The sequence below is a fragment of the Triturus cristatus genome, chromosome 4_2 (genome assembly GCF_964204655.1).
Source record: "Triturus cristatus chromosome 4_2, aTriCri1.1, whole genome shotgun sequence".
Classification (NCBI taxonomy): Eukaryota; Metazoa; Chordata; class Amphibia; order Caudata; family Salamandridae; genus Triturus; species Triturus cristatus.
Genome location: NC_140586.1, coordinates 128898998 through 128913285, shown reverse-complemented (window position 1 = coordinate 128913285; position 14288 = coordinate 128898998). Strand labels below are relative to the sequence as shown.

Sequence of the window (14288 nt, the reverse complement as noted above, 5' to 3'; positions counted from 1 at the left end):
TGGGTGAGAATGACTGAGGCTCCTGGTCATAATAGTGAACATGTTCTACTAGAACTGGTGACATGGTCCTTTTCTTCTTCAATGGGATTTTGTATGGCTCCATTGATTTCTCTGGCAGTATCTTTCGTTTATATATTGACAGTCTACCAGTCTCCGCATCGATAAACAGCCTTGGCTCCTCATCTTCCTGAGGGACTTCGACAGCTCTCTGCCCCATCGGCACTCCTGTGGGTGCTTCAACAGGTTTCTTCGGGTCGACCCCTTTTTGCGGCTCGAGACCCTTCTTTGCGTCGAACAACTTCGGTCGTACCGCCGGCGGTAGTCCGAATTTTATGTGCGTCGACGCGATGTGAACTGTGCTGACCGTCTTCGGCTGCGGGGGTGCTGTTGCGCCGAGCGTGGAAGCCGTGTCGCGGATGCGGAGTAACGACTCCGACACCTTCTTCTTTAGGAGGGGAGACGGGGTTGTTGAGTCGACACGTTCCGTCGATACCCTCTTGGACGTGGCATCTAACCTCGAACCAGACGCCGTGTTCTCGACGCGAGGACCGGGATGGCTCGGCCGTTGCGAGGCACTCTGTATTTTTGTGTCGACGATCCTCGGCGCCGATTTTTTCAGGTCGGCAACCTTGACCTTGGTTGTCGGTGCCCCCTTCGGCTTGACGTCCCCATGAAGTCTCCGTGCGTCGACGGCCTTCTTTTGTTTGGTCGGCTCCGAGGGCTTCGAGGCCTTGTTGCCGATGAGGGACTCTTTCACTTTCGGTTTCGAGGTAGGTGCCTGTGCCTTCAGTTTCGATTTCTTTTGATCGGATGATGGCTCTTTCGATACCGATGGCTCTTGGGGGTAGTTCGTATCCGGGCCTGTATGCGGGGCTGTAGAACGAGAGGAATGATCTTGGGTAAGGCCTTGTGGCGATCCCTCGACCTGAGCCTTATCGAGTGTCTCGTTGGGTCCTGTACCGACATGTGGACCTAGCTCAGCTTCTGAGCCATCTTCCTCGGCCCCAAGGGACTCCTCGTCGTCTCCTACCTCTTCGACGACACCATCTTCCTGTTCGTCTAGTATACGCTCGTCTTCGGCGTCATAGTCGGATTCGCGCTCCGAATCCGGATCCGAGAGCTCCCCCCGAACTTCAAGGTCCATGACCTCCTCATCTTCTGTCCCGAAGATGTTGTCCGGGTGCGGCATCGCTTTCTGCGCCTCGAGCCGAGCTGCTCGACGAATGCGAAGGGTCTTCTTCGATCGAAACCTGGAACACGCCATACAGGTGGCTTCGTCGTGGTTTGGAGAGAGGCACTTGTTGCACACCGGGTGCACGTCGAAGCGAGCATACTTAGCGTTGCAAAGAGGGCAACGCTTAAAAGGGCTATTCGATGTCTTTGGATCCATCGTGGATGATCTACTCGAGAATGCCCTCGACAAATATACTTGGCGCCGAACGAAAACAATACCAACGAAAGTAAAGGCCTAAATACTCAAAGAGCTAAGATTAGGACATCCGAACCCAATGGCGGAAAAAAACAATCTAAGGATGGAGGGGATGCCCATGCGCACTGTAGTCCAGGGGAGGAGCCACCTATCTCGTGATACTTCGAAGACTCTTCCAGGACAACAATGTGCAATCATCCGGACCCAACACTAGGCGGTGATCTATGCACAGATATGAATTCAGCAGCCCACATGCCTCGAACATTTAGAATCTGGGGTCTCGTACGCCTATCTAAAGAATAGATATTTCGGGGACTAGTTAAGTGTCTCTTACTGGGTGCCTCAGCTGGAGGAAGAGAAGGAGAGTGGCTTTTCTTGGATGCCTTCTTTGGAGGAGGCACAGATGTCCCTGATCGACAAAAAAAATATATCCGGATTACAGTGAGGGGTTTTGGCTGCGCTCACATGTTGGTAGGCAGGATCACGTTTTGAATGAGCAGAAGCTGTGTGCTTCCACAGAAAAAAGTGCTTCCAAGTGCATGATTATTTTGTTTATGTATGCAGCTGCCTTAGCCAGTAGCAGTATGGGACTTTTGGGAGCAAACATATGGTGTTGTAAAGCCCTTAATATTTTAGACAACTACATCATTTACTGTGTTTGTTTTTTTCTGGCAGATGCACAGATGGGAGGAATGCAGTCATGAGGAATGTAGTGCAGTTCCAGCACTTTCCCTTTCCAACTTTAGAGCACAGTTTTGTGTTTGAAAACAGTATGGGATTCCCAGGGCCATACTAATCCACAGGTTTCAGGGCATCACCCTTCATCAGCCAAGCTAGCCTGAATCCAGTGGAGTAGTGAGCATGGGACCCACGTCTGTGCATACCCTTCCCACTTAGGACGACATATGGAAAAGAAACAATTGATGGACGGAATACTGGACAAAGCAAACATTCACCCCCAGTCACAGGGATCTGGGTTTAACTCATCATTCTTTTGCTCACCACATCACCCCAGTTTGGACCCAGCCATATGCAAATCAGTCTTGACCCTGCACCTTGTGTGAAAAGTACAGCCCAAACTGCCAAGCCAGGTCCTCCCTGGACCGGAAACAAGCATCCTGGGAAAGGTTTCAGGGCATCACCCTTCATCATACAGGATAGCTTGAATCCAGTGGTGTAGTGAGCACCGGACCCACGTCTGGGCGTACCCTTCTCACTTAGGGCGACATATGCAAAAGAAACAATTGATAGACGGAATGCTATCCTGGCTGATAAGGGATGTTACCCCGAAAATGGGTCCTAGGATGCTTGTTACCAGCCCAGGGAGGACCTGGCCTGGCAGTTCGGGCTAGACTGTTCCCATTGGGCACGGGGTCAATACTGATTTGCATATGGCTGGGTTCAAACTGGAAGGGCATGCGGAGCAAATAAAGGATGGATTTAGGCCCAGATCTCTGTATTGGGGTGAATGTATGACATTGTACTGCATTCTGTCCATCAATTGTTCTTTTTGAGTTCATTATGGAGGCAAGCCAATTATCATGGCCATAGGCTTGATCTGTTTATTATGTAATGCTATGATAAAGGCCTTAGGCTTGACATTTATTGTGAAAAGCATATATTAAAGTCAATAGACGTTTAAGAGCAGATAGTGATTACTCTACATTAAAGCTTACAGATCGATATTATGTCACATGGAACCTCACAGATTACCATAGCAGGCAAGAATCTTAGTGTTGGTTACTCTGTGTGATACACCATGGACATTAAAGGGTTTACTCAGTGAGAGTACCGGTTAGGCCCTCTTAGGAATTTAGCCAACTGTAATTTTGTACATCTTTTTAATTTTAAGACTGTGTCTGATGGGTGCTTTGTGCAAGTGTTTACACTCAATACTGCAGGCCTGAGTTGATTAGAGTGACCAGCTCGAGGCCTGATTGGTGCACTGGGAAATGTTACATTCAATGCAATAGGTACGGTCTGCTTATTATGAAACATCATGACAAAGTCAGTTGGACTAGCTTATTTAGTGTGCATAGCATTTGTTAAAGCCAATAAGCATTTAACATTGGTTATCACACTGGGTAACAAGCTATAAATAGGGTTCTTGTTACATGGCATCTCACAGATTTCTGTAGAAGGCAAAAGTTTTGTTGACTGCCACCCATTCTGACAAAACCTGTGATGATTCTTGTGAAGAACTGTTAAGAGGAGCTTCACATCGTTTGCAAGCTGTATTTTTTTAGCAATTCTATAATTTTGTGCATTTTGTTTGCCACTTTCCGTGCACTTGAATAGGCCAGTGTAAAGTAAAGGGTATATGCTACATCTGTTCACTGGGAAGTCATGCCAGAGTTAATGGGTTTGATCAATTTATTATGAGACATTAGGAATTGAAGTAGGCCTGACCATGATCACCTGGGAGTTGTAGGACTCCTTCAACCTCTGTGGAATTTGAAGAATAGGTGACTGGAATAGAAGGCATAAAGAATTTCACCGACTAGTCGAAGAGAGAAGCCGACCCTAGAGACCTTTTCCCCCTAAAGGCCGTGTTCCAGATAAATAGGTAACTTTGGAAACTATGGGACAAAAGAAAGTCCGTTTCCTAAACATGCTACATACTAAGAACCACCACAACACATAGTATTTAGTGGAAACCTGCAAATTCGAAACATAGCTATTAAGCATACTGGCATACAAGGAATTATCACTGACATTGGTCAGTGACTTGCACATTGCAATCCTGTGCCTAAGCATTAATAATTGATATCATGGTTATGTTTTAATACAGCACAGCAGCAAACTGGTCGCTGATTTGTGCCAACTTTACCGCTCTCAGTCCTTATAGTTTTCAAAAAGAACTTAACACCACCTTCACATTCAACCGGTTGAGAAGATAACAAGGTTGGTGTCATCCATAGTAAGGGTGAAGGAGATTAGCTGTTAAAGAGTCTGTATATATATTATAGATTCAATTTACTTCTTGCTTACCTTTCATTGTATCAAGAACAAAACACGTTTCATCCTGAAAATTCTGTATCATCTGAAATATTTGAAAAAAGTTGTTTTAAATGCAAGGCAGTGAGAATGGTTATTAATGTATCTGCAAGAAACAAAAGCATGTGAAAGGGAAACAGAATTCTTAAAAATCAATTAAAAAAAAATACCTAGATAATTTTCCTGGATTATTTCCAAGAATATCGGTAATAACAGGACAACACACGTTCAAACAATCAATTTAGCAAAATTTGGTTTAAAAAATAAGAATGTGCATTTGTCCATTTTGTGGGAGACAGACACAGACACACACACACACACACACACACACAATATATTCACTGAACTAATTTAAAGTTAAAGTAATGTTGAAGTTATGTGAAATGTTCAGTAACAATGGAACGTCTTAAACCCTAAAAAACACTGAAATTCACTAGCTATAGCTATCTCAAGTAACTATGACTTGTGCCCGAAAGTAACGAACTCGTGTCCCTGCCATGCACAGTTATATTGTCAATGATGTCAAGGAAAATGTCTTTCAGGGACTCCACATGTAGAATATGTCTCTGAACAGGTTTTATTTTATTCGTGTATTTGCAGCGACCCTCAGTGCAGCCTCCCCTGTGTAACGTTGCGGCAAATTAACAAATATCGGCGAAAAAATATAAATATATTCAAAGGACCACTAAGACAAGGATGCTCCCACTCACAGACCCACTCAGTGAATGTAAGTGTTTTGTAAATGTTTCTAAGACTGAAAAATAAATACTAAGCTACAGCACAAGTTAAATGACTATTATTTCTGTACTAGTAATTAGTCGTACTATTTCTAACTTATCTCACCTGAGTGGCTGAGTGATTGTCTGTATCAGTCTGTGAGGGGATGTAGGAGTGGCTGTAGGGGTGCATGAGTGGCTGTATGGATGTGTTACTGGTTATGTGAGTAGCTGTAGGGGTGTTTGAGTGGCTGTATTGGAGAGTGATTGGGTGTGCGAGTGGCTGTATGGGTGAGTTTGTGGCTGTGTGAGTGTGTATAGGTGAGTGGATGTGAGTGGCTGTATTGGAGAATGAATGTCTGTACGAGTGGCTGTAAGGGTGAGTGGTTGTGTGTGGGATTGTATGGATGTGTGAATGGGTATGTAAGGGGTTCTGTGGGTGTGTGAATGGTTGTATGGGTGAGTAAGTGGGTGTGTGAGTAGCTGTATTGGTGAGTGAGCTGCAGTGTAAGTGTCTATATGACTGGGTGTGTGAGTAGCTGTATTGGTGAGTGAGCTGCAGTGTAAGTGTCTATATGACTGGATTTGTGAGTGGTTGTATTGGTGACTGAGTGGGTGCATGAGTGGTTGTGTCAGTGAGTTAGTGGATGTGTGAGTGGCTTTATGGATGAGTGATTGGCTGTGTTGGTACTGGTACAGGTCTGTGAGCAGATGTGTGGGAGTAGGTGTATAAGAGATTCTATAGGGATGCGAGTGGTTCTGTGGATGTCATTTGAGATGTCATGATAGATGTGAATTTCTTTGTTTTTTTCAAAATTATATTTCCTAACTATAACATCCCTGTAACCTTTGTTTTTTCTGAGAGAATATATAATAACAGCTATGGTGCGTGCCAGGGTATGAGGGAACGCTGTCTCATATCCTTCTCATAGTTGAATAATGAGAATAAATCACTCATGATCTTGCGCCTGATTTGTCTGGAACTTTTGTCGTGAAGGGAGTGCGTGCTTCGTAACGCTTCGGCGCTTGTTGGTGAGAATGATATATATATATATATATATATATATATATATATACATACACACACACACATACACACACATTTTATTTGTGAATTTATATGAACAAGTTACTTACCTTCAGTTACTCCTAGAGACCATCTAGACACAGATTCCTTAACTTAGAATTATCCCCAGGCGTCAGACTGTATCTGGAAATGTTTTCGTGAGCAGTACTCTTGCGTGCCAGTAGGTGTCGTCATTTGGCTTTGTGTGCCGTGGTCTGCCCAAAAGTGCAGTGCATAGTGCCTATATAGGCGCCACCCCAGCACGCTAAAATAAAGTTTATTTTTGCAACTTTCTACGCCAGGGGTGCAGAGCCACAAAGAACATTGACAATGGTGTGAGAAACTAGGGTCCTGAAAGACAGCCTTGACCCTAGAAAGATGTTCGCGGGGAGGTTGGTTGGATCGTTAAGGAATCTGTGGCTAGATCCAGTCTCTACCATATAAGCCGTTACCGAGCATTATCCATTGGGAGATGGCCCGCTTCTGCATAGCCTTCCCCTTCTTGTCTTCGACATACCCCACAAAGAGTTGGATGTCCATCTGGAAATCTTTCGTGGAGTCAAGGTAGAATGACAATGCTGGTGGAGTCGCTCCTCCTCCTTAAAGGGATGCAGTGGAGCATGAAAGGTAGGGCAGGGTGATGGACTGGCCTACGTGAAAATGAGTGACAACTTTCGTCAGAAAGGAAGCTCTCGTGCGAAAAAGATGGTTCAGTATGGAGGCTTAGATGACAAGGTGTGGAGCTAACTGACCATCCGTGCAGATGTTATCACCACTAGGAAGGCTGTCGTGATGGTAAGGAGCCTGAGAGGACAGTTATGCAGTGGATCAAAGGGAACGCACATTAGAAATTTAAGTATGAGAAAGAGGGGGGTCCCACTGAGGCAGGATACAGAGTGGTGGAAACATGTTGGAGACCTTTCAAAAGTCACTTTACCACAGGGGATTTGAAAATGGATAGCTCACCTGGAGACAGCGGGAAGGCTGAAATTGCAGGAAGATAGCCCTTTAAGTTGCCCAAAGCAGAGCCCTGCTGGATAAGAGAAAGAATAAATTGAAGAACCTGAGAAAGGGGACCAGAAAGAAGGTCACCTTGCTATTCTGAACACCATGCCACAAACCTGACCCAGCGGCAGAGCACACCATTTTGGTGGAGGGACACATGGCTTGCAATATAACACTGCAGAACTCGGGCGGACGGGTCAAAAGCTGTCAACTGTCGCTGCTCAATCTGCACGCATAAAGGCGGAGGGTTGATGGGTTTGGGTGGAGAACCCACCCCTGCTGCTGAGACAGAAGATTCTCCTGAAGGGGCGGCTTGATTGGTGGACTGTTGGCCATGCTCAACAGCTCGAGATACCAAACTCTTCAAGCCCAGTCCTGAGTCTCAAGGATGACCTGGGCACAGGCGTTCGTTAAGAACCACTGCACATCTTTTACAGTTCCCTCAGAGCACAAGCAGGAGGCCATGAGGCCCAGCAGCCTCAGATTCAGTCTCACCGAAACCCAGGATAGAGGTTGAAACATCAGTATCATAGCCTGAATATCCTGGACACCCCGTTTGGGAGGATAAGCCTGAAACTGCACTGTGGCCAGAACAGATCAAATGAAAGGGAGCATCAGGGAGGGAGTCAGGTGTGACTTAGGCACCCAGATAGTGAACTCCAGCAAGTGCAGGAGGTTCACCGTAGTCTGGAGGTAGGAGATGAATGCCTGGGGCTAGCCTGCCTTTAACAGCTGTTAGGGAGGATGTGGACTGGCCTGACCTCTGGCTGCCCGACCCATGTGGTCTGGGGTTTTTGCATCCTCCGCCACACACAGGCTGGAGAGCTTGTGTGCTGTGGTGGCAGGCCAGGTAAGGAGGAGGCTGGAAGTCCTTTCCGTGGCCATGAAAGGATGGAAAGGCGAACTGGGGTTGGCAGGGGGTAATGGAAAAGCCCAAGGACCTGACCATATCTCTGCTATCCTTAAAGCTCTCCAACACGGAGTCTGCCTAGTGTCTGAACAGACGGGAGCCATCAAAGGGCATATCCATAAGTGTGGCTTGGACATCCCCTGAAAAGCCAGTCATTCTCAGCCAGGCAGGGAGCTGTAAGGCCACCGACAAAGAATCCGCTTTGCCTAGGGAGTTAGTCATATCGAGCCCACATCAGATAGTGAACTTGGCTGCATCTCTCCCGTCTGCCATAGCTTGGGATAGTATGGCCCGGGTCTCCTCCAGAACCATGGGCAGCACCTGTGCAAATGAATCCCACAGTGCATGGGAGTAACCGGCCTAAATGCGGTATTGACAGACCGCAGTGGCAGGATGGTGGAAGAAAATATTTTCTTGCCTAGGATGTCCAGCCTCTTGGATTCCCCATCTGGTGGATTTGTAAGGAATGCGCTAGGGTTTACGTGGGAAGTGAAGGTTTGGACCACCAAGCTCTCCAAGGTAGGGTTGTTGCGTTAGGAAATTGGAGTCCCTTGGGTGGGGCGATGGTGGCAGACAATTGTCCTGTTAACAGGAGCCCCTGTGCTGGGCTTGGACCAGGTCCCAACTAGTATGTCCTTAAGGTCTAGGGCGTGGGTCCCTTGCTCGCTGTGCCACTGGATTCAAGCTAGCCTTACGATGGGTAATACCCAGAAAATGGTCCCGGGATGCACATTTACAGTCCAGGGAGGCCCCGGCTTGCAAAAGAACAATGGATTTAACCCAGATCTCTTTACTGGGAGTGATTGTTTGATTTATTCAGCATTCCGTCTATCATTTGTTGCTGCAGCACTAGCAATGGAACTAGGCATCACAGGGATATATATGCTTGTGCAGATGTACCCTCACATGTAATACAATACACCCTGCCTTAGGGCTCTAAAGGCCTGCTGTAGGGGTGACTTACATATGGTACATGTAGTGTACATTCGCATTGCACAAAGGGAGTGGCCAATGTCGCGCTTTTGAAATGGCCTGCACCATTTCACGCATCCTGCAATAGCAGTCTGCCTGCAGTGTGAGTGTAGGTCCCTTTGGGTGGCATAATACATGCTGCAGCCCTTAGGGACCTTCTTTAGTACCAATGCCATGGGTACCAATTTCCAGGGTCTTATAAGGGTGCTAAAGCCTTGCTAATTGGGTTCCAATTAACATATGTGTAATTTTTAGGGAATGAGCACTGGCGCTGGGACCTGGTTAGTACGGACCCAGTACCTTTCCAGTCAAAAACATCAGTACGAGTGGGTAAAAAGTGGGGGTGACCATGTCTAAAAGAGGCACTTCTCCTATACTTTCCCGGTGACTAAGTTTAGCACTGCCCCTAGGAAGGCTGGTATTTGTAGAGGCTGGAGGTGGGATTTGACCACATTGATGGTGAAACCCAAACTGTGGAAGAGATTAAAAGTGATCTGTGTATGAGCCAGACACTTCTGCTCACTTCCACTCTTTATCAGACAGTTGTCAAGGCTAGGGAATACGTGGATGCCTCTCTTCCACAAATTAGTGGGTACCAATGCAAGGTAAAAACTCTTGGGGTGGCGGTTTCGCCGAACAGCAGAACATGGGCTTGAAAGTGCTGTTCACTTACCATGAACCTGTGGTAGCAGCGATGTTCAGGTTGGATTAGGATGGAGAAATAGGCATCCTTCAGGTTCAGGGTGGTCATGAAGTTGCCTTGTCGCAACAGAGGTATGCCGTTCTAGAGCATGAGCATATGGAAATGCTCCGATAAGACGGACTTGAGGGGTCTTAGGTCCAGTATGGGCCTCAGGGACCAGTCTTTCTGAGATTTTAGAAAGTACAGGGAGTACTCCTATTTGCCACAAAGTAGGGGCAGCACTGGCTTAATGGCTTCCTTCAGCAAAAGTGTGTCCGTCTCCTCTTGGGGGAGAGACTCTGCTGTTGTGGGGAAAGGGAGTATTTGCAGGAGGAATATTTGTAGGTAGGGCAGTGAGGTACAGGCAGTAATCATGCTCTACAATGGACAGAACCCATTGGTCTGAGGTGCTGTTTCATCACTGTGAAAAGAAACCCTGCAGATGTTCCACGATAGGTGCTGTGTGATCCCGGTGTGTGCATGAGGAAGTTATTGCTTGAGGTGGGTGGGGGGGGGGGGGGGGGGGGGTTAGGGGTGAACGGCTCCCTTATCCGCCCCACCTCTAACTCCGCCCTTGGCATAATTTCCCCTATAGGCACTCCCAAGATGGCTGGAGTTGGTGCTGCGGCCTCTGGTAGGAGGTCTATCGGGAGGTAGTCTTCTAATCGGCAAAAATTAGAACAGGTGAAGGAGAGTGCAGAGTCCCCATAACTTTGGCTGGATCTGTCTTGTTTGATTTTTTCGAGCAAATGATCAACTGTAGACCCAAAAAGGAGGCTCCCAATCAACGGGCGTATTCATCAGATGCTGCTGGACTTCTGGTTTAAAGTCAAAGAACAAAGTCAAGCATGCCTGTGAGTTAGGATGCTAGAATTTATGCGTTAGGTGGCAGTGTTGGCTGCGTTGAGAGCACACCTGATGGTAGTGTTGGATTGTTTGCCTTTCTTCTATAATCTCCTGTGCCCGTTACCTGTATTGGTGGGAGAGATTTTGGATTAGGCTCTCCCATTTCATCAATTTGGGTATATTCATATCTCGACATCAACTCCGCAGAGTTGGCGATATGCCATGGAGTTGCAGATTCGGAGGCAACTCTCTTTCCTGCTGCACTGATTTTCTTGCTTTCTTTTCAGGTAGCGGGGCATCTTCAGGACATTGAGCATTTGCCCATTTTTGGGCGGCATGTACCACCAAGGTGTCTGATGGGAGCTGTCATCTAATGTAGGATGGGTAAGAGGGGGAAGGTTTGTATTTTTTGTCAACACTCAGGGTCTTTTAAGACCTTTTGCATGCTCCCTTAAGCAAAGGCAAACACTGGGTGGCACACTATGTGTGGAACAGTGCTTCCACTAGAAAGTCCTCTTCTCCAGGTCCACTTTGTGAAAGGTGGCTGGAAAAAGGCCAGGTCATTGTCTCCTGGAGGGACAACCCCATAGGCATCCCATGGGTAAACCCGGTGTTCTGGATCATAAGGAGTGTTGTAAGGATCTAAAGATTGAGGACTCTCCTCCCCATAAGAGTAACGTGCAGACCCTTCCGATGATAGAGACGGGCCCCCTGTGGTAGTGGAGAGGGAGGCAGTGGAGGAGGACAAGGAGGAAGAGGTGGAAGAGCAGGCTTTGGGGACAGAAGGCTTGTGCTCCAGTCTTGGTGCTTCATAAGCTTTGGAGGTGGAGGGGGCTTCAAAGCAATTTGCTCCTCAAAAGTCAACTTCCTATTTCAAAGTAGAGTCTCCTGCACCTCAGAGGCTTTCCAGTAATCTTCTCCTTCTGGGGAAGGATAAAAGGCCTCAGCCTCTGAGAATCGAGCTCCACCTGAAGGCATGGAAGAGTTGGCAATTCCTGATCTTCAGAATCTTGTGTGGATGGCCAACTGGGTGCCGAGGGCTGTTTTGGCTTTGAGGGCAACGTTAAGTGGTGTTTCAGCTCCTAAGTGTCCATCGGTGCCAGCGTTGAGACCCCAGAGGGCGTCGAGCGAGCTATAAGTGTTGCGGCGGGCCAGGACTTGAGCGTCCTGCTCGGCGCTGAAGCTTTAGGTCAGTGCTGGCCATGGCTGGGAAGCAATGTTGGACTGGAACGCTGTGACCCCGAATGGGCTTCATGCCCAGAGGGGAGATAAATGGATTGGTGTGAATTAGGACTGACAACAGATGTCTTCTGACACTGGCCCGTTGTGAACTGCAGAGCTTGGATCTCTTTATCAGAAGTGAAATTGGGTTTCAGACTGAAATACGTGACCTGTATAACTTCGTCCTCTTCCTTCCACTTTTTCTCTCACTGACAATGTAGGGAGTTTCATCATTGTGGTGTTGCTCCATGGCGCATCATGGTCTTCTTTAAGCAGAAGGTGAGGCAAGCAGAGCAGGAGGCTATATATGCTCCTGAGACAGGCAGAGATTACCAAATGCATGTTGATCTACCCATGACTACTTGGAATGGCACAGTGGCCAATAGCAAAAGGGAATCTTTTCCATTGCGGTACTCGCATTCTCAAATGTGAGACTCGCCATTAGAGGCCCGGTAGGGGCAAATCCCTGAGCGGGGTGTTGATGAACCCATACAGGCAGATCCGATGAGGAGACTACGACGCAATATGAACTGAAAAGAACTCGGTGCACCTAAGGATTGTTAAAGGCTACCAGGAATGGATAACTCAAGAGGCCTTGACGTAGTACAACATGCAGAGTTGACTCAGAGCACGTCTGATGCCAATGGTGGAAGAAAATTAACTATGGAGTTGATGCTAATGCGCATTACCAGTCATAAGAGGGAGGTGTCACTATACTTTCTTTTTCTTTGAAGAAGTCTTTCGAGTCACATGCCCAAGCCCAACAGTAGATGGCAGGAGAATGCAGAGCATGTGTTTCTACAGCTACACATGCCACTAACACTTAAACACACACATATGTGTGTGTGACAGTGGCAGTCATGTACGTGTGTGTGTGTATAAGAGTTACCATAGGAAGAGATTTTCTTTTTTTTGCTAATAACTTTTGCGCCGTTTGATGAGTCTTCATGAAAAGCTAAGGTTAAAGTGAAGTCATGGTCAACTCAGGTTTAAAGTCCTTAAAGTACATAAAAAAAATAAAAAAAAGCGCAACTAACACATTCGCTTACAATAAAGCAGTTGAAGTTCAGTTTATGGCTACAAAACAAAGCCCAAAAGCCACAAACATTTCACAGTTATGGTTGCAATGCATTTTAAAATCACTAACGACATATTAAATGATGACAACACCGACATCATCCAGACAAATCAAATACTCTGACTTAGGCCATGTGCAGCGAGGGTCGTCACAGGACTAAAGCCAGTGCACAATCTTGTGTGAGCGATCAATGCACACAGCCTTCAGCAGTGAACAAAGATAGCTGATTGCAGGGCCTGATCTACAGCCAGGCCCTGATCCTCAACCATCCATGGGGTTCCAACCCCTAATTATACAACAGCCAAGCACAGGAAGTACCTGGTGCAAGGCATGACTAACTGCCAAGTCATGCACCACTACTTTCCTAGGCCCACCAAATGGGCCTTAGGGTCAAGGGTCCTGCCCCTGTACGTTCTGTTTAATGTCAATTTTGGTTTTGTTTCAGTAAAGTGAGACTAAATCCCTGCATCCCATAATGTTGGCTGCAACATTTTCCTCTGTTACAATAAGCCAATCAGAGTGCTTCACTTCTGCACACAGGGCAGGAGAAAAAATAGCCTTCTCCAGTCAGATCAGAATATTATTTTGGGGGGTGTTCACATAACTGAACAAAAGATCCTCTTCATGGCCAAATCTAGATGCTTTTTGATGCTAATTTATTGAAAACAACTGGACAAATTTACAACAAATCAATCGAAGTCACAACACTTAATTGAGTTCTACTTTCACGCCAAGTTTGGTTTAATTTCTTACAGAATTGTTCTCTGTATCAAGAAGCAAAGAATCCTATCGGAGTTAAAACAGGAAATGTCACTTCTGGAACCCCATCCTCTTTTTTGATCCCCTCCCGACCAATTTGCATGAAACATGCCATGAACAACCTAAATTAGATGTACCTTTTTTGAAAGTTTCTGTAGATTCACATCACAACAACAAAAAATGGCTTCTCAATGGAAATTCTGACCTAAGCATATCTACGCGGGCACTATAACTATATATTGAAGTGAACCTTCATCGCTTTCCCTTTACCTATTTTACCTGTTTTTTTTTTTAATTCACGTTATCGATCTTTCTACTTACCGACCCTTGAGACCAAAGTGATTTATAAAGGAAACTACTAATATAATAGTCATTTCAAACTAATGGTGGTGCTTCTAACAAGAAGTGTGTGGTCTACATTGAGTATCTATGTACACAGTCTCCTTAAACACTGACACACAGTGCACAAGCCTAAAGAACAAGTTACTTACCTTCGATAAAGCTCTTTCTAGGTAGAAACTTTACCTAGCACCAGATTCCTCACCATTTGAATATTTACCAGGTGTCAAGACTGGATGGGAAACTTTTCAGTAGTACCTATGTGCCT

General features: G+C 46.3%; 1 protein-coding gene across 2 annotated transcripts in view; it reads right to left on the bottom strand.

Annotated features, from left to right (window-relative positions):
* Positions 1-14288, bottom strand: part of TFCP2 (transcription factor CP2) — a 295496-nt gene that overhangs the window by 22571 nt on the left and 258637 nt on the right. For both annotated transcript variants that reach the window (XM_085600782.1, XM_085600781.1), the window contains exon 15: positions 4421-4472. In XM_085600782.1, the coding sequence (XP_085456908.1) occupies positions 4421-4472 (52 nt within the window). The remainder of the gene's footprint in view (positions 1-4420; positions 4473-14288) is intronic.